General features: G+C 30.6%; 1 protein-coding gene across 3 annotated transcripts in view; it reads right to left on the bottom strand.

The window, feature by feature from the left end:
- Positions 1–24,998, bottom strand: part of Ctl2 (Choline transporter-like 2) — a 149,784-nt gene that overhangs the window by 53,487 nt on the left and 71,299 nt on the right. For all 3 annotated transcript variants that reach the window (XM_035365840.2, XM_035365841.2, XM_085824821.1), the window contains 3 exons: positions 12,873–12,965; positions 12,331–12,421; positions 9,801–10,036 (listed from right to left, as the gene is read on the bottom strand). In XM_035365840.2, coding sequence (XP_035221731.1) covers positions 9,801–10,036; positions 12,331–12,421; positions 12,873–12,965 — 420 coding nt within the window. The remainder of the gene's footprint in view (positions 1–9,800; positions 10,037–12,330; positions 12,422–12,872; positions 12,966–24,998) is intronic.

Raw genomic sequence — 24,998 nt, 5'->3', positions numbered from 1 at the left:
ATTAAAATTTATGGATTTGAAGATCTATTATTGCCAGTTTATTCCAAATAAGTTTAATACTTTATATTTTATACATATATCATGGCGATAAGAATAGAAGGAGACACCTTCCTCCCATTTGACTACTCATTTCCCATTTGGTATTCGTATTCATTTGGTATTCCCAGATTTGGTATTCGAAAGGTTTGTGGTACTTTTGTTTACATCCAGAGCTTTTACCTTGACGGTGGTGTAGTAAACACTTCTACACAAATCCAAGAGCAGGAACACTTTCACAAAAAGAAACATTCAATGCAATTTGTATATGTTAGTGGCATTTCTGCTCAAATCATAACTTGTTTATCTTTCAGTAACCTGCAACAGCAATTTTAGTTATGAACATGTTTTATAAAATTCTAAACTACTGGACTACAAAAATATAGATTTTAGCAAAATGTTTGTAATGTGTGAAGAATAATCAATATCTAGTGGTTACTTTAAATGTCAAAATATAAATTATAAAATGTCAAAATATATATTATGTCAAAATATAATTTAAATGTCACACTTTAAAGCTCAGTTTCTTAATAAGTAATTGGTATAAGCATCAAACTTTGTATACTTCTTTCAGGGCCCCTAATAGTGTATTTGCTACTTTTATTTTATGTTCCAAATATCAAAATGTTTTAAATTGAATACCTTTTTCATAATACACATAATCAGGGTTCATACACAGTTATGAACACGGAAATTAAGTACTTTCAAGGAACATTAATGAAAAAAATTAAGGACCTATGAGCAAATGGAAACTGAATAAATTCAATTAAAAATGTTATATCTATACCATGAACTTCACTTTTGTAATACCATCCTAAAAATAAAATAGATCCCTAAGTAATATGCATTATTATTAAACATGAATTAATTAACATAATTATTAATAAGTTTGAGAATAAAATTAACTTTATGCAATTTATCAAGTAGCATTAAATACGCTTATGCTAGTTGGGCATATTTGAAAGAAGATAAGGGACATTTACTAACAGTTAGCTTTATGTTGATTTTTTTTTTTTTTTTTTTTTTTTTTTTTTTTTTTTTTTTTTTAATGTCTCATTTTGTCACATATTTGGTCAGTCTAGAGATTTTATGTCAAATGGCACAGGTTAAAATGAGAAGTAAGATCATAATCAGCATGATTCATAAAAAAAGACTGAATATTGTAACTGCTGCTGCTTGTCTAGAGACCTGCTGATTAGAACAGGCTTGAAAGGCCTGATGTAGGCCCGGTTGGCAAGTGTTGAAAGTTAGTCAGGCCCTGTTTGATGCAGTTAGTGGCGTAGCGTCGTGTCGAGTTCCAGGGGTTGTAACCCAGTTAATATACTTTAAGGTTCCAATAAGCCATTAAAACACCAGAGGTGATAAGTTGTTTTGTATTATTTTAAGTCTCACTAGATGCAAAAAATAAGTTTTACTTGAATTTTTACATTATTGTGTTTTATCTTGTAACCACAGTGAATATTAATGAAAGGCAATAACTCGCTTTAATACGTAGAGATAATTTTTAAGGGTAAGCAGTTAGTTATAAATAATTAAATTGGGTAGTTTGATAACCTTTGTCATTATGGATTTACATGGCCACTATTAAATTTTATTTTAACAGTATTTTTTAAAAAAAGCTCTATTAAAATCGAAATCTAATAAAATTTCACAGTTTAAAATACATGTAATTTTTGGCATTGATTCTTAAACGATATTAGGATACTTACATATTAAAAGCTACAAAACATTTATGTTTTGTAACAACAACACTCAACAAAATATTTATGTTAATTTGAAGCCTTCTCAAACATTTTGGCTACTATATCCCAAACATTTTGGATTTCCTTCTCTTAAAGCACCTTTTTTAACAATTAAGAGATTTGTCTCAATATGCAAACCAATGCTCTCGCTAGTTTCTGCGTGCTTTATCTTCTAACTTGTCAACTTCTCCACAATGTATCTATGAGGGTTTACTTGATCTGGTAAAAGTTAAATAGTTCAAAACCCCCGACAGACGTCAAGCATATCATCGATATGTTTGACAGTAACTACAATATCAGACAAAGGTTTAAATAAGCCTTAAAAAAGAACTTAGAACACAAAAGTATTGTTTCAGGGTGTTTATCATAGTTTTTCAATGGCTGTAAATGCGTCTTTAGAACTCTCCTGTATAATTCTGACAAATAAATTCTGTTTTGATTCTTCATCAAGTGTTGTCATCAATCATTCCAAATCCACGAACCCGTAGAACGCAACCATATTTATACATATTTCTTACATTAAAAATTCTGATACATGCTATATAATTGCAAATTTCTTTACTCAAAAATATAATGAATGCACAGAAGAAAAAAAAGACTTGCACTTGCCAAAAATAAAAAATATTAAATACATATAAGTTTAAGTATAGCCTTGTAAAAATTGTGCATTTGCCTTTAACTAAATATGCAAATAGTTTTTAAATTACTTATAATGCATTTGGAAATAAAGGATTTATTAATTCATAAACTCCTGTGAATGTTACTGTAAAGTAAACTAGCTATTAAACATATCTAAATTTATAATGATTATATAAATATTATCTATATATATAATGACCTCAACATTTAATTGTTAATATAAAATGAAATTCTGTTGACAAATATATTTAAAAAACTATTTAATCAAGAACTGTTCATAGTGGAAAACAAACAATCTATTAAAAGATATTGTGAAGCACAGTCTATGAGATATGTGCTTAAAGAAGCAGTGAAGTAGAATTTTTAGAATGTGTATTGTTGATATTAAGAATTAAAAAAATTGATAAGTATTAAAAGAATTATTCCCTTACATTTAATAATAATTCAGCTACAGGATTTAAATAACATAAATAACCCCCTTTTTTATCCCTTTCAATAATAATAATACTCATAGAAAGAAAAGTACATGGAAATCAGAAATAAGCAACTATATTTTAGCATATTTAACTATTAAAATAAAATGTGCTCTAATTTGAAAGGAATCAATCAGAGCATTAATTGAACCAATTAATACTAACTACGATTTTTGATTTAAAAGATGTCACACAAGCTGAAATGATCTTTTATTTGAGAAGGTATTTCAAACAGAAGCTCTGTTTTTAAGGGGGGTTGTTTTTTAATATGCTATTTGTTGTTACCAAAATTCCCTTGGGGCAGGAAAGCCTACAAGCAAGTCCAAGAGACCTTGCTGCACAAGTTGCTGACATCATCCTGCTCAGCTGACAGCTCTCTCAAGCAGACGCCTATACAATCCAGTAGGTGAGCGGGAGAGGCAGGGAGGGAGCAGGCAGATGAGGGGAAGGTCCTTTTGCCAATTTTGCCAAAGATACAAATTATTTTGTTTGTTTACATACAAAAATATGTGTATATTGTAACTCTCACTGTATAGTGGTAATCCGCAAAAGCATTCCAAGAAAGTTACTTTTTCATCTCTTACAAATAAACAATGAATAATTAGGAACATATACTATTATAAATACAAGTATAATTAATTAAATTTGGTTAATTATTTTTCTCTATATCTGCTACCTTGTACAGTATCACCTACATTATAAACAAAATTTCATGGTGATTATAAAACCTTGTCATGGCAAAAACATTTTAATATTAATAAATATTTAATTTGAAAACTGGTAAGTTTATAATATTTCATTTTCTCTTTTAAGAATATTTTCTTCATAATTATACGAGATGGTTAGATCAGATTGCATTATACTGACTCTGTTTGGTGTTAATTTATTCCAAGAATCTTGGTCAAAACTCATACCATCAAAAATACTAAACATAAACGTTATAAACTGAGATTTCGTTTTCAAAATTTTCAGTGTTCTTTTGATATTTTATTTCTAACAATCAGATTATTTTCATATTAAGAAACTGATGCAGTTCCCTTGTATAATTTGGCAAAGGGGGGAGGGAAGGGAAAAAACTTTTAGATTTGAGAAACCATAATATATCAATAAATTAAAGAAACACTTTCTAAAAAACTGAGTTTTTAAAATTGTTTCTTAATAACAATTGGGAATTCTAAAATTTAAAAAAAAAAAAAAAAAAATTAAAAGATACAAAACTTGAGACTCTCTTATAAATTTGATGAATTACAATGCCTTCTGAATTCCCATTACGCTTAATGCAAAAACAGTTTATCATCTTTGAAAATATGAACATAAATAAAATTTAGCATGCAGATATTTTAGCTCAAGGACAAAAGCACATTTTAATTTTTTCAGGTTAGTTTGGAAAGGAATAGCAGTATCAAGCACATATAAAATTCTGCATTTTGCTACAATGTACCAGTGGATCATTTCTCTACAAAGAATGTCAGTTCAGCTCAGCTATGGTATAGTTTGTATTCTAAATTAAAAGCATAGTTCTGTTTGGTTTTGATCCTTCAGAGTTATTTCATCAAACCACTTCTCATCGTTTAGCCACTTGGTAATCCATTTGCAGGGATATTACAATATGCTCACTACCTTCCTCCATAGTAATACTTAAGCTGAAAACCTAACAAAATGCAAATATATATTAATTCAAAAATCTTCAAAAAATGGAAGAAAAATCTATGGTGAAAATTCTATAGTGTTATATGTACACAGTACCATTTTCCCCAACACAGACTCATAAATTTGAAAAGTGTCATCAGACATCAGTAGCAACATACACTCACGGTTAAATAAGACCCGGAAAAATTCCCCAAAAGAGACTCATTGCTTCATACTTTTTAACCCGTTCAAGACCAGCGTCCTGTATATGCAATGCAATGTTTCCACTCTTACCAGCCCAGCATCGCGTATACGCGAAGAGCTCCGATCGATCTCTGCAGACCAGTGTCGCATATGCGTAACTTTAAAACGGATCAATATATTTGAGTGTGTGTGTGTATTTAATTATGGCAAAGCACACCAGGGCTATCTGTCTAAGGGGAGGGATGCCTTCGTGGAGGACTTTATAAAGGAAACTGGCTCGTATACACGTTACACATTGGGAAAACCACGAAAACACCCATGCTGCCAGCCCGTTCGCGGGATTCGAACCTCGGCCGAACTACCAGTGTTCAGCGACTTTACCGCTTGGCCGCTGGTGGGCCTCAATATATTTGAATTTTTTAAAAGCCAGTAGATGGAGATAATGGCAACTGTTTTCCTATGGGTTGATTCATATGGCATTTGACCTTAATGTACTGCCATTAGTTTCTGTTCTGTGCTTCTGGGGTGTGTGTGGGGGTGTGGAGTGTGGGGGGTGTGGTGTGGTGTGGTGTGTGTGTGTGTGTTAGGAAAGTGCATCCGACTGACTATAGCAGGTGTAACATCGCTGAACTTCCGAGATGGAAAAACTCAAGACCAGTTGTGCATTTTCTATTTATTTTGAAACTTAACATTTAATTTTCTTGGTTAATTAAAAAGTAACATTACAGCATTATTACAGAAGAGGAAAGACTATCAGCTTTCTCGACATGTAATGCGTCTTACTCGCTCACATTTCTCAGGAAAAGAGCTAGTGTTTCTGTTTTTATTCGATTTCATAGGTCATCTCTACATATAATAAAACAAAGAGTCTTGTGTGCGTGTGTGTGTGTCTTTCGTTTGCGTTGCGCATAAGCTAATAGACCCATGGCTACGAAATTTGGTACATAGGTGCATCTAGACAAGAGCCAGAGCACCTCAAAGCGATTTTTTCGAATTTAGAATTAGAATTTTTTTTTTATTTTGTTTTGTGACAAAATCACGTCATTTTGAGACATAATGGGCTATAGGAAAGCGAGATTTTACTCTACGCACTCCATTTTCACATCGTCATGAATAGTAGGCACTTAGCTATTTTACAAACTTAAAATAAATTTCGTGTTTCAATAAATCGATTAAATACGAATTTATTTAATAAAGGGAGCTTAACACTTTTTCAACGGGATTTTTTCTAAAAAAGTTTATTTTTAAAAATGTACAGTTTATTTTTCTTCGATTTTTGGACATGTTAAACTTTCATCCTAGCAACTGCTTATACAAAAAAAATTTTGAAAAAAGGATAATATTTTGTATTGTTAAAAAATTTTTGAAATGAAGCTTCCGAGTATACTTTTCACATCTCACATCTTTACAAATGTGATTTTGGCAACAATTTTCCTTTCTTATTGTTGTTGATAAGATTTTTGACGAAATTGCATCATTTTTAATAGTTTCATTCTTTTAGAAATATGGGTTTGGCAACAATTTTTCATCGTATTTCTTATTTTCACTGTTTTTAAGAGGATTGGCATATTTCATTGCCATTTTTTTATATATATAATACATTTTTATTGATGTTTTTTATAAAGTTGTTCTGCAGAGTAAAATTCTGCGCGGAATTTTTTGTTTTTTGAGTTTCTTTCATGTTATTTTTTGCTTATTTCGCTGTTTGTAAGATATTGAAAAGCTTTGCATGACTTTTTTTCTTCAACGGAAAGGTGGTTAATTTTTTTTATTAGGATAATTAATATTTGTATTAAGGGATATACCTTATTTCATTGTAATTTTTGGTGCTACTTTGGTAGACAGTTGCACAGATTTTGGGAATTTTTCTTTTGGCGAGTAATACGACTTATGGTAAACCCACTGCTGGATAAGTTATTTATGGTAACCGATACTTTGTTGTCATTTTATTTAAAAAATAATGCATTTTATTATGCATAAATTCCGTGTTTTAAATATTATTTATGGCTTCTAAATATTAAAAATCAATTTAATTTTGCATTTTTATTTGAAATAAAAATTTTGTTGTTTATAATATTTTATAAAATTTTATGTTGTGGATGATGTAATGAATGACGTCATCTTACTTACAAAGTAATTGGTTTTATTAATATCTATAAATTTAATCTAATGTTTTAAACATTATTTATGACTGTTAAATATTAAAATACAATTTAATTTTGCATTTGTTTTAAAAATGATTTTATTATGAATGATTATTTAAATAATTTTAATTCTATGCATGATGTAATCTGCTCCCTGATTGGTTACTGAATATTTGTGCATTACCGCGACATTTTAAAATTTTATTATTCATCTCTTCGAATTCCTCCGATTTCAAATGGAATGGATATGTCCGTTTCGAACATGATTGTTGTTAGTGGTAATTACCAAGAATTGTTGGTATCAGAATATGTTATTTATTGCTCATTTCACTGTTTTTAAGATATTGAAAAGTTTTGAGTGATTTTTTTAGGAAACAAAGTTCTTAACCTCCTTTATACCATTTGAGTTCTTAAGATTTTGCAAAGGGAAGTTGGTTAATTTATTTATTAGGATAATTAATATTTGTATTAAGGGATATTGCTTATTTCAATTTATTTATTAGGATAATTGATATTTGTATTAAGGGATATTGCTTATTTCATTGTAATTTTGTTATACATAATAACTTTTCTTTTATGAAGTTTTTCTGCAGAGTAAAATTCTATGCAGTTTTTAAATTTAACGTTTGGTGTTCCCTTCAGTCATTTTTCCGGTACATTTAAAAGCCAGACGAAGGCTGGCAGCGAAGCTGCCAGTTATATATAATGCTTTGAATGGTCTTTATATATATAATGACCCAGGCATTATATTATGATATATAATGGGTTTTACTTTTCATATAATATATATATTGACTTGATCAGTAACAGATATCCCACCACCGAAAGTCTTTCCTTTCCTTGATCACTTTCCGGTCACTGTGGCGGATACTGCTTTTCAATCTAGAAAACCGTTAAGTTTTCTAATTTAAGCATGATGTCACACAGGGTTTGAGGATGAAATATTTCTGGGTGTCTTTTGAAGAAGTTCTGGGACATGTGCTGAGGTTATATTCAGTTTCATTCCGTTAGCCATGGCTAAGAGACCGAGATACCTAACTGAGATACAGTCTAACTGGAAGACATTTCCCAAAAATTTATGCTGACAGAAAAGGTAATAAATAAAGGTAGGAGAAGATGTGCTCTGTGCTCTAAAAACAAGAAAGTGAAAGCAAACTACGTGCTTTGAGTGCAAAATATGCAATGTATCAATCCATGCAATGTAACAATATCTGTGTGTCAATCCTTGTTTCGAATTATTTCACATACAGCAGAATTTTTAAATTCGAATTTAACTAACTACAGCTGTTTAATTTTTTTCTATTAATGTGATAATCTTTATATTAATGCACATTAAATATGCAAGTTAAAAAACAGAAGTCATTATATCCAAATGTTGATTTTATACTTTTTTTGGGGGGGAGTAAAATTAGGCTCAACTGCTGAAAATAGAAGGGCCAGTGGCGACGTTCCATTTCAGAGGGTCCATCCTGTGACTGTGCTTCGTTCTCTGCGCGTTGGTCCTTAAAATGCAGAATGTAAGAAAGTTGGTCCTTAAAGTCCTTACTATGCAGAATGTAGCAAAAGAGGTAACTTAGGTAGAAGAATATTTATCAGGCAAGGGAACAGAATTAAGATTTTTAAGAGAAACCTTAACTATTGCTCTGTTTTTCAAGCAGAATTCATTGCTACTGAGGAGCCTTTGAGTTAGTATGTTAGTGAGGAAATACTGACAGCTGGATTCTGAGTGAAAGCTGATTCCACCACTCAGCACTATGGAAACAGTACTACTTTAAATACTGTGCAGCATCTGGGTTGCTTGACTGCCCATAATAAGATAATTTTTCAATGGATGCCTTCACATATCGAGGTTTATGGTAATGATATAGCAGATAGAGAGGCCAGGAAGTCCAGCTTTAAGGATTCTCCTGATGGTGGCCTTTCAGATATTGTTTCAGGGGTCAAGTTAAAAATCAGCACTTCTTGGAGAAAGTACCCCGAGTGGTATGTTGATTGTCCTAACAGGGGCCAGCAATAGATTTGAAAAACATCTCTAGCTACGATGATCTGCGTGCTCTTTGTTTTGTGCCAGGCATTAAAGTCTACCCTTTTTGCCCGAAATGCAGCTTCAATCCAACCACTTTGTTGCCTGAGAAGCCAACTGCTCTCCTGTATGGAGTTGTTCTTCAGAATTTTGAAATCCATGGCTTCATGAACTTGATCTGACGTTGCAGTCAATTGGGTGGAGTAAGCCACAAAAAAAAAAAAAAAAAAAAAAAACAAGAAAAGAGGATATTTATACATATTGGTCACATTCTGTCCAGAGCAAGGTTGTTTCAGGATTATACCAAGCAAAGTTCACATAAAAAGACACAAAGAAAGAACATACTTCCACTCTCCTTTGATCTGACATTGGTTTGGTTTATGTGATTATGGGCAAAGCACTCGAGGGGTATCTGCCTAAGGGAAGATAGAGAATCCCATATGGAAATTGGCTTGTATACATGTTACCCATGGGGAAAACCATGAAAACGCCCATGCGGCCAGCCAATTCATGGGATTTGAACCTTGGACTGAACAACTAATGTTCAGTGATTTTACTGCTCGTCTGCTAGTGGGGTCTTCAGCTAACCTGAAATGGAAGTTACTGGTCATTAACAAGCATGTTTTTAGGGGGCTTGTGTTTGTCAATTTTCAGATAAAAGACTAAAGAATACAAGAAACTTTTTCTTCTGGGCAGGGTGACACTATTTAACATTTTTGACTGTGATATTTAAACAGTTTCTACTAAACAGGTCTTTACAACTGGTAAAAAGAAAAGGGGGAAAAATCCTGTCATAAACTGAAGCCAATTTCAGAGGCCAAAAAGTTATGTTTGGAGACGGAAAATGTAGCCAATATTTGAGGTTTGTAAGATAATGAAACGGTTAACAAAACAATACATAAATACTAACCTGATACAATAATAAAAACCAGTAAATGCTGCACCACATGGCAAACCTTTTGATTTATCAAGAGTCCAGTAATAAGTAGAAAATGCTCCTGCAAGAGAGACTTGTCCAATGCCTACAGCAAAAAATAAACCCCAGAACAACCCAAAGAGGTTATATGCATGAGCTGTGAAAATATTGTCCTTCAAGCCATAAGATCTGAACATGCACTTTATTTTGGAAGCAGCATTAGTAAAATCCTTAATAGAAAAAAAATTAATTTATTAGTTAATTTTTCAAACAATAAACAGGGTATACAATGTAATATGATTAAATACATTAAAGAAATGATAAATTTAAGATTTACAATGCAAATTCAACATGACTAAAGAGATAAAATAGAATTTATAGCTTTGAACTTATCAATTTTGCTTAAACTCCACACAGTTATAAGAAATATTAAAAACACAACTTTTGTAAATGACTAACATGGACCTCTCAGAAATAAAAGAAGTTCTTAGTATTTTATATATTACTTGATTTTATCTGAGTCTTAATGGCTTAGTACTTACAGGAATGGGTTTGAGACTAAAGGTTCATAGTTTAAAGCTTAGAGCACATAATTATATCCTTTATGATAGATCTATATTTATTTGATTTTGCACAAAAATTTATTTATAAAACATTATTTCCAAAAGATTAACATTGTAAAGAAATTAATTTCTTAAAGCATGACACCTGAAAAGAAATATAGAAATTGCTTCTATTTTTCTATAGTTTCATAGTAAACAAAAAAAAAATTTCATCAAAAATTAAGAAATTTTTTAATTCCCCAGAAACATGAAGTCCTCTCGAGAAGATGCCTTAAAAATGAATAGTATTTAAAAGATCAAGTTTGAAAATACATACAATATATATCAGAATTAGAAAAATACTGTAAAATGCTTATACACAGATTAACAAAATATTGCCCTTTTTCTTTTAATTTTACAGTAAAATCGTTTTTGACAAACAATATCATGAAAAATCATCAATGTGCATAATGCCAAAATATAGTAGAACTTGTGTCTGCTTTTCCTACAATAACCATCTCACACATGTTCTTTTGCCATTTTTGACCCACATTTTTGGCCCTGAATTATTTTTCAAATTTTTGCTTTAATGAAAACTATGCACGTGTAATATATGTTTCTTACAGCACTTTCCATATGGAACATTTGAAAGAAAACTTTTAAGTTCATTTATCATTTGTATTACTTTGTAAATCTAGTAACAGAGTAATGTAGCAATTGATATGCATTAATAATTTTGTGGCCCCTAGCTCTACTCCAAATCACCATTATTAGCATCATTTTGTTACATGTTGCAATACATTTATTTCTGTTAGTTTTTGTTGATTTAGTTTTATTAGTATTCAGGCTGTCTCTATAAAAATACAGAAGAAGAAAACAGAAATGATCAAAATAAAATGCTCAGCTTTATCAGATTTATGAACATTTACAAAAAGTTAAAGCATTTTCTATGGTCTTAGTGGATCTTGGAAATACTTTAAATTTGAAAAAATATTTTAACTGGATTATTTTTTACCTATTGCTTAAATCAAAACATTCTAAATATTTTCCTAGATTTAGTTAATTCCCTATTTTTGATGGATCACTGTATTAAAGTTGTGATAAAATTCACTGCATTAATTGGTTGAACTGTTCCTTTGAATGTGTTTCAGAATACAGTGTTAAACACTTTTTTCAAACCAAACATACATAATAATTTTCAATTACAATTTGGAAACTAATTAAACATAATTTTAACTGATCTAAGTTACTTAAATAATCTTATTATAAAATAGATTTTAAAAATACAAAATAAAATATTTAATGCAGTGTTAAATAAATTTTAGCAATGTACCCATAAAATTATTTTACTTGATAAAATGACACCATACAACACATTCTTTCATGCATCATCAATGCTGACAAATATTATTTGATATGCATTAATAATTTTGGTGGTTACTCTTTGTTCATTCAGTATCAGATTATACATCTTAAAAAATTCATTAAAAATATATCATATTGAAAAACAAAATAGGCAATGCTAAATACATTCACATTTCTTTTATACTATTAATAGTTTTTAATAACAGTTTTTTAGCTTTTCATTTGAATTACACAATTTGCTGTCTTGCACAAATTTTATTTAAATGTTACTTTAAATAACATCTTTTATAATGAGCCCTTAAGTTGCATAAACAGTAATAATATTGCTATAAAAAATGCAGATATGAAAATGTCTTCTGCACTAAATTCAAATTTTACAATTAATCTACTCAACTATTAAATGAAACTTTTTCTACTGAAAAATAAGAATTTATTCAACAAATTTAGCTAGTAAAAACAGTAAGTAATATAAACATTATATCAACAAGCAAATGAGAACAGAATGTTTAAACTGCTACAGTTGAAATTTACATAATTCTAACCCAAACTGTCTTAAAACCTATATGTAAATGGCAAATAATATAAATATCTCTTAAAAATAAAAATCCATATTTTACCTCAGGATGACAAAGGGAACCATTTGTATAGTTAGAGCCACTCGGAGCATCAGAAATGACAAATGAAGCTTTTCCCGAAGAAGCAATATAACTGCGTAAGTTAAAGTCATTTGAACTTAAGTATGTAAAATTAATTCAGTTAAAAAAATGATGAACTATATATTAAAAGTATTCAATATCATTTATACAACAATATATGCAGCAAAAGAAAAATCACAGCTGACAACAAATTACTATTAGAAATTTTTGTATGTATAATATAGTTTGAATACAGTATGTCTTTTAACAAATTAAAAGCCTAAGTTCTTTAATTGCATACTTTTTACAAGATGAAGATACTCCTTTTACATTAATACCAACTTTGCCATATACTTCTTTGGGATCCTTATCTGCTACATTTCCATCCAGCACCAGCATAAAAATACCTTTGTTATGTGTTTGCAGTAACTTTACATACAAGTAACAAAAATTTCTAAGTAATTACTTTACATGCAAGTAATAAAAATTTCTAAGTAATATCATTTTCAATCTTAAAAGGATACAGTGCAACAGCCATCCAAAATGCAAGAAATATCAACATCAAAATGTATGGTATAACAGGAAAAAACAAGGTTGTTACCATGAAGCCAACTGCTCTGCAAAAAAGGAAAGAAAAATTAAATTTACAATTATTTCAATCTAAATGAAATTCGCAAACAGTTTCCAATATACATATCCATCATACTTATTTAGGATCAAAACATTTCATATCCTGTTTAGATTATTTAGTGCCTTTATTACTTCATAAAACAAAATTTGATAAATTATGGATTAATGAATTATAGAAAAATTATCTGATAAGAAAGTATTCACATACCATCAGAACCATAGTTAAATCATTCAGTCACAAAATGAACTTACAGGGTTTGTACACATTTCTGCACATGGAGATTAAACACTTTTATAGACCATTAATGAAAAAAATTAAGGACCTATCAGCAAATTAAAACTCAATAAATTCAATTAAAGATATTATCTAAGCCAAAACATCACTTTTGTAATACCATCCCAAGAATAAAATATATCCATAAGTAGGATGCATTATTATTAAACATAATTTAATAAACATAAGTATAAAAAAATCTGATGTGTACACCACATGACTTCCTTGTACGGAATATTAAATTATACGCATTTTTCTTGCATTCCATTTAAACTTATTGGATTGAATTAAGTCTACTTCGCCAACAGCACATAAACCACAATAGAATAAATGTATTCTTTAAAATTCACTCTAGTATTAGTTTACCATGGCAACGCTCTGGCACTAGATTCACTTAAAAATTATTACTGTAACTAAATTTGTATTACTGTTAGTTTACGAGCAGTGCTTCAGTACAAATTTTAAATTTTCGGAAAATACAGTTATATAGTTAGTTTTATTCTTTATAAAACAAATTCTCATACACTATTAAGTAATATAATTATAATTATAATTATAGTTAATAATAATTATAATTATAGTTAGTTTTTTTCTTTATAAAACAAATTCTCATACACTATTAAGTAAAATAAATCAAGAAAGATAACCATCTATGTATAAAGATGACACACTGAAAATTTCATATATGTATGACAAAAACAATTTGACTTATTAAAACTCGAAAATCAGCTAAAATTCTCACTTTTTGTGTTGCGCAAAACTGATGACTCCCCTTCAGTATTATATTTCGTTCCCATTATAACTCATAATGCACAAAATTTATATCATTTAAAGAACAGAATTATCTAATCGTTGCCACATGTTCTATTCAAATACTATAATAAAGCTAGAATAATGTATAAAAGAAATTAAGCAAAAAAAAAAAAAAAAAAGAGAGAGAGAGAGAGAGAGAAAGAAATGAAAAGAAAAGAAAAAAGAAAGAAAGAAAAAGAAAAAGAAACTGTTTTACACAGACGATTGAGTATTTCTCATTTAATTAATTCAGTTCTCACTTCGCGAGAAGGCAAAAATACATAAAAACTCAAAATATCTATATTAAAAATTACGAAGTAAATTTCAAACACTTATTTTCTCGAAAAACTTCCAGAAAGAATTAAGCATGATTTAATTGGCAATAATAAATGAATACGTTATCTTTGTTGTTGCGAAGCTAAGTTTCTCTAGATTGGCAACAAATCCACTAGTCTCCTGTTTCAAATGTAAACATCAATGGCCGCCATTAAAAAAGGCTTAGCGGCAATTAAACAACTTTAAAATTGCTGATAATTCTAAAAATATTGCACACAGATTTACTAAAGGCATAAAATCCTTAACTGGAAGATAAAAACAACATAATTCAATCATTTTTAAAGCAAAAAATGTACAATTTACAAACATATAAGAGTAAAGAAACTGAGATCACTGAGCCGGGTAACAGAGTGCATATATATATAAATATATTTATATACGTTTGGTGCGGCCGATTGCAACCAAAATACGAGGTGCACATCTACATGTTATAGCAGTCCTATATACAAAATTTCAATGTTCTGAGGCTACTCGTTTTTGAGTTATGCGAGATACGTTCGTACAGACGCCATGAAAATTTCTCTTCAGAATTAATTTTAAAGCAGTTTTATAATTTTTTTGAAGGAAAAGAGTATTTTATTCTGTCCTTACGTACAGATATGACGCAAAAGCATCGTTAAATTGCATTCGATAGCAGTCAAAATGGATATTTTCGTTGAAATATGCTGCCTGAAACTTTTCGCGATTACAATACTTCCTTTTTACTTCGTACAAGGAAGTAAAAATTGAGAATAAAATCCACTTCATAAAATTTATCAAGTAGCATTAAATATTTTACACTCATAATAGGTGGACATATTTGAAAGAAGATTAGTGACATTTTATTCCCATTTCATTAAAAGTTAGCTTTAGGTTGATTTTTTTCTTTTATGTCTCCTTTTGTCATGTACTTGCTCAGTCTAGAGGTTTCGTAAAATAGTAGGTAGATTTTATGTCAAACAGCCTATGTTAAAATGAGAAGTAAAATCATAAATAACAGAAGATTAGCTGTTGCCGCTGTTGCCTGCTTATAGAAAGACCTGTTGATCAGAACAAACCTGACAGCCTGATGCAGGAATGGTTGGCAAGTTTTAAAAATTAGTTCTGCTCTCTCTGCCTGATGCAGTTAGTGTCATAGCTTCTCGTAGAGTTCCTGGGGTTATAAACCAGTTAATATACTTAAGGTTCCAATCAGCCACTAAACCATCACAGGTGATAAGTTGTTTTGTATTATTTTAAGTCTAGTTAGATGCAAAGAATAAGTTTCACATTAATTTTTACGTTTTTGTGCTGTATCTTGTGACCACAGTAACGATTAAGGCAATAACTCGCTTTAATGTGCAGAGATAACTTTTAAGGGTGAGCAGTAAATTATGATTAAATTAGATACCATTTGTCATTATGGATTTACAGGGCCACAATTAAATTTATTTTTTTAAATACAGCAGAAGTCCAGAAGTCCGCAACGCTTGGGACCTAAGGTTGTGCGGATTTTAAGATTTTTGCAGATTTCAAGACAGAAAAGATAATATTCAGACTAAAAGTGCAAAATAAATAAGGTGTATTAAATACATTTAATTAAATTATTACATACATTAATACAAGAATTAATTATATGTATTAAATTATTATTACATATATAAACTGATTATATTATATTGTTCATTTACATTAGGCTTCTCTATTTTTAAATCAGCATGAATCTGCTTCCCCTTTTCTTTCCGGAGCAGTCCTGAATACCCCATCACTCCGCCGCTGCCGAAACCACTCGTACGAGACAGCATCAAGGTTTGCCGATTTCGCCTCATGTAAAGATTTCCAGTTTCGGATTCCGGTGTTAGAATCAATGTTGTTGTAAAATTTCATCAGCTTTTCTTTATTGTTCCGTATATCATACACAGTCCATGTGGTAATTTCATACGATTCTAGCTAGCTATAAACCTAGCTAGCAGAATTTCCACTTTTCTCATTACCATCAATGCAACGTGTTTACGTTTTTCAACGTTGCAAGCAGTAAAATTACGAGCACGTTTCTTATTTGTCACTGTATTAAAAAGCGCTGAAATTTAAAATATTCTTAATTTATTCACAAAATATCCAGGTAAAAAAAAACAACATCACTAAACAATCTCATGAAATAACAAAGCTCAGAAAGTACAATGAACTTGAAAGAAGAGTTGAGTTAATCGTCTGCTTTTTACCTCGATGCAGATTGGAAGGGGGAAAAAATTCTTATCATGATGTCAATAATTTGGTATTTCCATTGTGATTCATTATTATTCGGTAATTATGACGTCATTATCCAGTAAGTATTTTTTCTTCGATATTTTGTACTCCATGTTGTGGTTTCCGGAACCTATATACTAAATTTTTACATTTTGAGAGGCAACGCGGATTTCAGGAGTTGGCGGATTTCAGGTCAGCAGATTTTCGGTACTTGACTGTATTTGTTGAAAAAGTACTATTAAAATCACAATGTAATAACATATCACAGTTAAAAATACGAGTAATTTATAACATTGATTCTTAAACAGTATTAGGATAATTACACATTAAAAGCTACAATATCAACAACATATTAAAACATATGTGTTGCAAATATCAACAACACACAACAAAATATTTATGCATATTTTTAATTTGAAGCCTTCCCAGATATCCTTCTCTTTAAGCTTCTTTTCTAACAATCAGAAACTTGTTTCGATTTGCAAACCCCCATTCCCACTAGTTTCTACGTGTTTTATCTCCTAACTTGTCAATCTCTCAACAACGTACCTGTGAGGTTTTACTTGAAAATAGTTCAAAATCCCAGATACACATGAAGCAAATTATCGCTATGTCTGAAAGTAACTACAGAGTCAGATAAAGGTTTAAATAAACTGCTTATTTAATTATTTAAAAATAATTTAGAACATAAAGGCATGTTCTTATGCTAACAAAATCGACTACATCTCATGGTGATGTAATTAAATAGGAACAGTCAAATTAAAAATGTGGACTAGTAGTCAGGCAGTACATAATTTAATTTTAATCTAAGCTTGCTCAGTAACCCTGTCATTGTAACAAATTCAAATGTTGGCAGCGAGAACACAAAGATGAATAATTACAAATTATCACATGTAGTAGGAACTAATGCAGAGTACAAGTGGAGACCAGAAACACACTCTGTCTCGCAATCCAAAAACCTCAACTTAAAAACTACCTAACTGATTTGTATTCTGGTGAGAAAACGGGAAGGGGAAGTTATAGTAAAGGATGAAATTAATAACAATTGGTTAATTTACATAATAATAAGTATGCATATCTTTGAAGAACAATTTTCGTTCTCTTTATGTAATCATTTTCTTTATTCAATATGTTTCCTCTTCATTTTAAAATTTTGGGATTTAATTAAAAATTTTTGTTATTCTAAAAAACTAAATGCACTTAGAATGTATAGAAAAAGCTGCTAATTTTATTTCTTTAGAATTGTGAACATTCAGAATAAATATGAAAGATATAAGGTGAGAGCCATTTATACAGTGGGTGAGGCAGAATTTTTAGAATTTAATGACATACCTAACAAAAAAACAAAAACAAAAAATTCTAGAAATGGCAAAACTTTTAGAATTTAGGACAGGTACTAGGAACAGAATTAAGGAAAGCACTAGGCAGCAAAATTTAAGATACACAGAGATTGCATCAGGTGGGAAAATGCCTAGTGCCAACCCTTGTATATGATGCATCGAGACATATAAGATGAATCTTTTTTATCAGTTTTCAATTTCTTTATTAATAGAAAAATCTCTTTCTGTAAATGCCTGTCTATGAGATTAAAAGGACTTTCTGATATTTTCCATGCTTGCATCTAGTGAAAAGTAGAGAAAATAAAAGGAAGATAAATATGTTAAGAAAAAGGCTTCTTGTATCAGAAGTCAAACATTCAAATATTATGTTTTCATTGTTCTTCCAAAAATTCTAGAAAAAGTAAGAAATTAATCACAAACTTTCTATAAAATATATCCATTATGTGTTAATACCATGAAAGCATTTTTCATTTTGTACATTTTCCTGGAATCTGCTAGAATCATGGTTCTATAAATCTTGCCTTCAAATCCTTCTAAACTTTTCAACTTTTGTTTAAAAAGCAATGTTTAAAAATGTCTAAAAAATTACCCCTACCAATTTTGCATCAGCAAAAAGCAAAAAATATTTTGAAAAAAAAAAAAAAAAAAAAATCACAGGAAAGCAGTGTAAAATCAGCTTTATGGAGAGAACTTATGTATATTGTGAGACAATTACATGGGAAACTCTTACCATGAAAAAAATTAAAAAGAAGATATTTTATTTAATTATATAGTTATTTTGCTTTTGAGAATTGTTTTGTAAACTGTGCTTTATAGCATTTATTACCTTTATTTTTCAGATTCAAAATAATAATAAGTCACCAAAATGGAAAGTAATGTCGCTTTATAATATGACAGTGAAAAATAAAAATGTTTTATTTTAATATTATTTCTTAAATATAATTCCAATATATTACCATTATTTTCATGAAATTTATCAAGGTTATAATGTTAAAAAAAAACTCAAAAGTCGAAAAATTCCTAGATCTCTTAATTAAAAATTTTCTATAGAAACTGATCTTAAAATCCCCAAAATGTTGAAAAGTAACCAAATTTAGAACCGTTTACTAAACGATTTCACATCCCCAATAGCGAAAGATTGTTCACGAGCTCTTCATTAGAAGAAATGAAATAATTTTGAAATGCTTATATTTCACTTCTTGCCCAGAAACTCAAGTATCCCATCGTTCATAATAGAAATGGGAACAAATTATAACACATTCAAAAGATAACCATATTTATCAGTGAATCGTCAAAAATATTCTTCCAAAATGCTAATTCACACTCAAAAATGGCAGTCATTAAAACAAACAGAAATATCAGATTATTAAAATTAAGGACCTTCTGTCGATTTTGGCCAATAAAAACAACATTTAAGGACCAAAAATCTAAGGACTTTTAAGGACCGTACGAAACCTAACTTACAGTTAGAATTATTTTCTCCACTTCATTCAATTATAGTTCCATTAGAGTGAAAAATATATACATAATATTCTTTGGAATAATGCACTACATGTAATTAATCCATTCTGCATATATCACAGAGTAACTAACTAACAAGTAATTATTTTGTATTTTAGTTTATTAATTAATTGTCTAGAATCATAACAATAAAGAAAAATACACAACATTTTTACAGAAACAAATTCATTTTAAAATCAATTTTCACAAGTAATAACTGCAAATAAGTAAGGCAGCATATATCACAGAGTAACTAAGTCATTATTTTGTATTTTAATTTACTAATTAATCTTCTAGGATCATAACAATAAAGAAAAAATACATAACATTTTTACAGAAACAAATTCATTTTAAAATCAATTCTTCACAAGTAATAACTGTAAATAAATAAGGTATCAAGTAAAATTTTAAAAAATCAGTTATTAAAAATTTTCCCACATAGAATGTACAGTATTTCAAACAGATTCTTCCCTAGCTTTAAAATACTAGGTTTTGAATTTTTTTTAATATTTGTATAATTTTCCTTTTCCTCTGTTGCACATAATTTTTTCCTCCAATAGCTAGTTAATCAGTAAATTGTATTTCCCTTGCTTATTTTTATTCAGTGTATTCAATTTATATTTGCAATTTTGTATTAGTAATTCATCTATTTTATATATTATTTGAAACACATTTCGTGCAGATTCTTCATTAAGCTAGTAGAACACTGCAGTTATTCTCATACTTAGGAAACTTTTTAAATATGTAATTTCACCTTACTTCAGTTATTTACATTCCAACTCAATGTAGCCCTCTCTACTGCTGGGTGTTCGATTTTTCAAAATATGAGGTTTTTGTTTGTTTGCCCCTTTTTTCTTTATTCCTCCAATGTCACTGTTGGTAACTGCAGTCAAGACTCATTCATGTGAAATGCCCCTTGAGGTTTATAAGGTAACCGAGCAGTGTTTTGGTTTATTTAATTTATGGCAGAGCACTCAAAGGCTATCTGCCTAAGGCAAGGAGTGCCTTCATGAAAGTCTTTTTACAGGAAACTGGCTCGTATATACATTACACATAAGGAAAATACCAGGTAGCTAGTCAGTCTGCCAAGATTCGAGCCCCGGAACAATTACTGCTTGGCCATTGCTGGGTTTCAGCCATGTCAGAAATTGGGTCAAAACATCAAACATTGTAATGCTAATATTAGTATATATTTTTATTGAAATGCACTTTCATTTTAATTAAATAATATTGTCAAAGTTACCAGTAGTTATCCATGATTATTTTTCATTTATTTGTGTTCTTACTGTAACTGCGTACTTCGGAAACTAAATCGCATAGTTTTCCATTTTCAGTTTTTAAATGATAAAATTATTTAAAAAAGGGAGGGAATATGGAAATTCTACTAAGTTTTGGTACAAAACTAGCTTATAAATACCTTATAAATGTTTCATATTTGTAAGCATTTTCTTTCTAATGTTCTTTAATATTTTCATTGTAATTAGTACCATGTATACCATGTATATAGTGATCTGTTATAGTTGAGAATAAAACACCAGTAGGCAGAGATTTCCAGTAAAATTCATCAGAACCCCTAATCCCGAGTTTATTTTTAATTACACAAAATTAGCAAAAGCATTAAAAACAAAATAGTATGTAATTTTAATACATATTCATTTCTATCTTATGTATATTCATTGTTACAAATTTTATATTATAATCATTTATTTCATTCACTGCATATTATTTCATATTTCTTTTGCATCTGGTGATATTATAGATTTGTGTAATTTTCTTCTTACTTTGCATTAAATTATACATATACATAGCTTTTTATTTTTACAGTTTTATATAAGTTACTAGCAAAGTTTGAAATCTGGCATTTCTATAGAATGCTTAGGCATTGTATATAATGGCTTAAACTAGCCAGCAATGTATGAAACGATTTATATTTCACACATTTCCTAGGCATTCTATAGAATGCCAAATGAGAAACCGGCAAAGATAAATCCGATTTGTTTTGAATATCACGTGGCAAGACATGTGACTTTTAACTCATGCCTCAAAGCTTAGAATTTGTCAGTTGCACTTTGCAGTTTGTACGGGAGTGTCAAAATACGCAATTTTACTTAAATTTATTCAACAAAAATTACTTTTTTATTGTTCTGCATGAAAATGGAGAAGCAAGCTGCAGTATTAGAGAAGGAGTCACAGTCTATAGACATGAAACTACAATTCGACAATAAACTGTGCAAAAATAGAATTAACGCTGCAAAAAATAGTGTTTTCGTAACCGAAACTAATTACCAGAAGTTAATAAATGATGTACAAAAAGCCAAAATGACATGATGAAGTCATGCTTACCGAAGAGATTTTCATTTCTGATACCTGTTGTGTGTGTGTGTTTAAAGGCACCAAGTGATGCACTTGCATGCAAAATGTGTCATAAAAAAATTCATACCTTCTGTGGCTATGCTAGTAAAGGTGATGAAATGGATATTTTGTGTAATATTTGTTTCAAAAGTGAAAATGCTGTCGAAAGTAAAATAAACTCTAAAATCAATCTCGAAATAAAAACCAAAAAATGAAAATGAATTTGGAAAAAACATTTCCCACTGCTTCTTTGGGAGCTATCATGCGCATTTCTATTCCTGACATCGACAAGGAACAAAGTGATTCGCGCAATATATTGGCAGCTGCATTGAGTGTGACAGAGGATGGTTTCTTTCAACTTGGAACTTCTGAAGGAATTTTAAAACAAGTATATGCGATATCACAATTTACTTTATGCCCTAAGAACTTGCTTAGAATTGACGATAGTCCTGACCACAAAATTCCTCTCTTGTCAGCTGTAATTGTTCAGTCCAGTGGCAGCAGCCAAGGATTTGTCATATGTATGTCAAAATATTAAATGTCTTTGCATGAAAAATGTAATGAAATGAAATTCAAAATTCCATTCAAGCCTGCCAAGTTGCAACAAGTAGGTTAATTTCTTAATTTTTATATAAAAATTTTATTTCCCTTAATAAGAAAGGCATAAATTATGTTTTATACAACTTTCATTTTCCTTTACACATTTTGAATAATTTTTTTCAATGGCACTCTATTTTTTCAGAATAATATTTGTATTTTTGAGAAATGCACATCATTTACATAATAACCTCATCAGGACTTTTTTCATACTTTGCCTAAATAGCATTTGTCATTCTATAGAATGCTTAGGTATTATATACAATACCTAGGGAAAGTATGTAATACTTCTCATATTTCATACTTTGCCTAAGAACATCCGGCATTTTATAGAATGCTGGCGTTCCATACGTTGCCGGTAACATATAGATATATATAATTATTTTATTACATTTTAACACATGAAATTTTGTGCACATAACCAGTGGAACCACAGAATGAAATTCAAAATTTCCCAAATTTGGCAATGGTTTACAATATTGCAAAAGCTTAGCTTGGCAAGCATGTGAATTTCAAGAAATATCTTCATGAAAAAATTCCAGTAATCTTCCCTTTATCAACATTCATAAAGCTTATAAAGATATCTAATATTTCATACTTCTGTCCCATTTTCTGTATCTTAAATTTTTGTTACACACTTTGTTTCTTATGACAGCATTTCGATTCTGATAAAGTTTATATTCAAGGAGACAAAATACTAGAAATTATTTTCATAACAGATTGTACACTGCTGGCCATTAAAATTGCAACAGCATAAGGGAAGCAAATACATACTTATTGCACATAAACAGTATGGCACAAAAACAAAACGATTAAGTTTTTAAGCAGTTTGGGGGTTTACAGGGGTGCGAAATTGGTAGAAACAGCTGTCACCCCTGGCAGCTAAAATGCCCTTACCCAGTTAGGTATGGAGTTGAACGGGGCTTTGATGACAGAAACAGGCAACTCATTCCATGCTGCTTCAAATCTACTGTATTAGCTCACAGTTAATCAACTGTATTAGCTGCAGAGGAATGGTGTGCCAGTCTCTTGGCAACCCACAACCAGATGCTTTCAGTGGGTGAAGATCTGGAGATCGTGCAGGCCTGGGCAGCAATTCAATACCCTGTGTATCGAGGAAGGTCAGAACATGACATGCAACATGTGACCTCGCATTATCTTGTTGGAAGATGGCATGTGGCAGGCCTTAAAGATAGAGCACAATCACTGGGGAGGTAAAATGTCAGAAATGTACCAATCTGCATTCAAATTACTGTCGATCTGAACTAGAGATGTGCGTGTTATGTACCCAACGGCTGCCCAAACCATCATACCAGGTGCAGGGCCTCTGCCGGTATTAAATGCAAGCAGGCGAAGTACGGTCTCCTTGGACTCTCCAGACCACCAGAGCATGAAAAGACAACAGCGTGCCACTCGTGTATCTAGCTTTGTCGCTCAGCGCACCAGAGTCGTTGTCTCTCTTCATGTTGCATCCTCAAGGGAAGCCAAAGTAATGGTCGCCATATCACGCTGTTGCAAACATCAACACACCGTACGAGCTGATACCGGGCATGCTGCAAACATGCCCATTTCCTGACTAATGGTCCGTGATGTGATTGTTGGGTTTTGCAGTGCTAACCCTCACAATATGTCTGTCGTCTCAGGCCTTAGTCATAGGAGGGTGTGTGGATCCTACATGCCATTCAGTATGACCCTCAGGAACCCATTGATTTCATATTTGCATGACAGTGGTTGGATGTCAATCTGTGCAACAGGCAATATCAGGGAAAGATAATCCACACTCTCGATAAACAACAATCCTGCTCTATCAAATTTTGACACTTGCTAGTAAACATTTCTTCTTAATATTCGAGGCATAACACGACATTCTGAGCAAACTCTGACTTTACAAAGTGCTTTCTGAATGAGAAATCCACTACACAGCTTTTCTTTTCATGCATATCTCCACCTCTTCTTCCTTTCATGAGATTTTGACATTCGTCAGATCATTCCTTCCTGGCACTGCAATGTTAATGGCCAGCAATGCACATATTCAGTTAATCAGGTTCTATTCGTAAACTTACCAATTTACAAATCTGAAAAAAGTGTTCCCATATAAATATTCTCTCAAGCCAAGAAATTAATCTCACTGAAAAAATTAAGATATCCTAACTCTCTACATTGCATTGTCAAGGGAAGCAGAAGTAATGGTCGTCATGTCATGCTGCTGCAAACACTTATCTTTTCATACTTATCTTTTGAAAATAAATTCATACTTATCTTTTGAAATGGATGAATAAATATTAATCAAACTGTGTCTTCAAATCTTTTGCATAATTCACATAATGTGATACTTGTACACTGCACAAAAAAAAAGGGACAGTTCTATATCTCCCTTTCTACTGGGCCGATTGACGAAATTCAAATCGTGTTTTTTATGTCTCAAAAGCGCGACTTAGGATATATATTAGATTTATATATAGCGGTGTTCTAACATAGGTATTTTATTCTGAAATAACATGCCAATTTTTTTACATATTTTGATTCTATGGCTCAAACCAGATTGCCAAGTTTTGTAAAAATCGCAAGAGTAGTTTTTACGAAATTAGCTCTCAAAGTTTTAGCTCCTCAGTGTCAATTGAATT

The sequence above is a fragment of the Stegodyphus dumicola genome, chromosome 10, assembly GCF_044657685.1.
Source record: "Stegodyphus dumicola isolate Sdum_Otavi_A_Nest chromosome 10, ASM4465768v1".
Lineage (NCBI taxonomy): Eukaryota > Metazoa > Arthropoda > Arachnida > Araneae > Eresidae > Stegodyphus > Stegodyphus dumicola.
The sequence above is the reverse complement of the archived record's forward strand: the minus strand, read 5'-3'. Positions and strand labels throughout refer to the sequence as shown.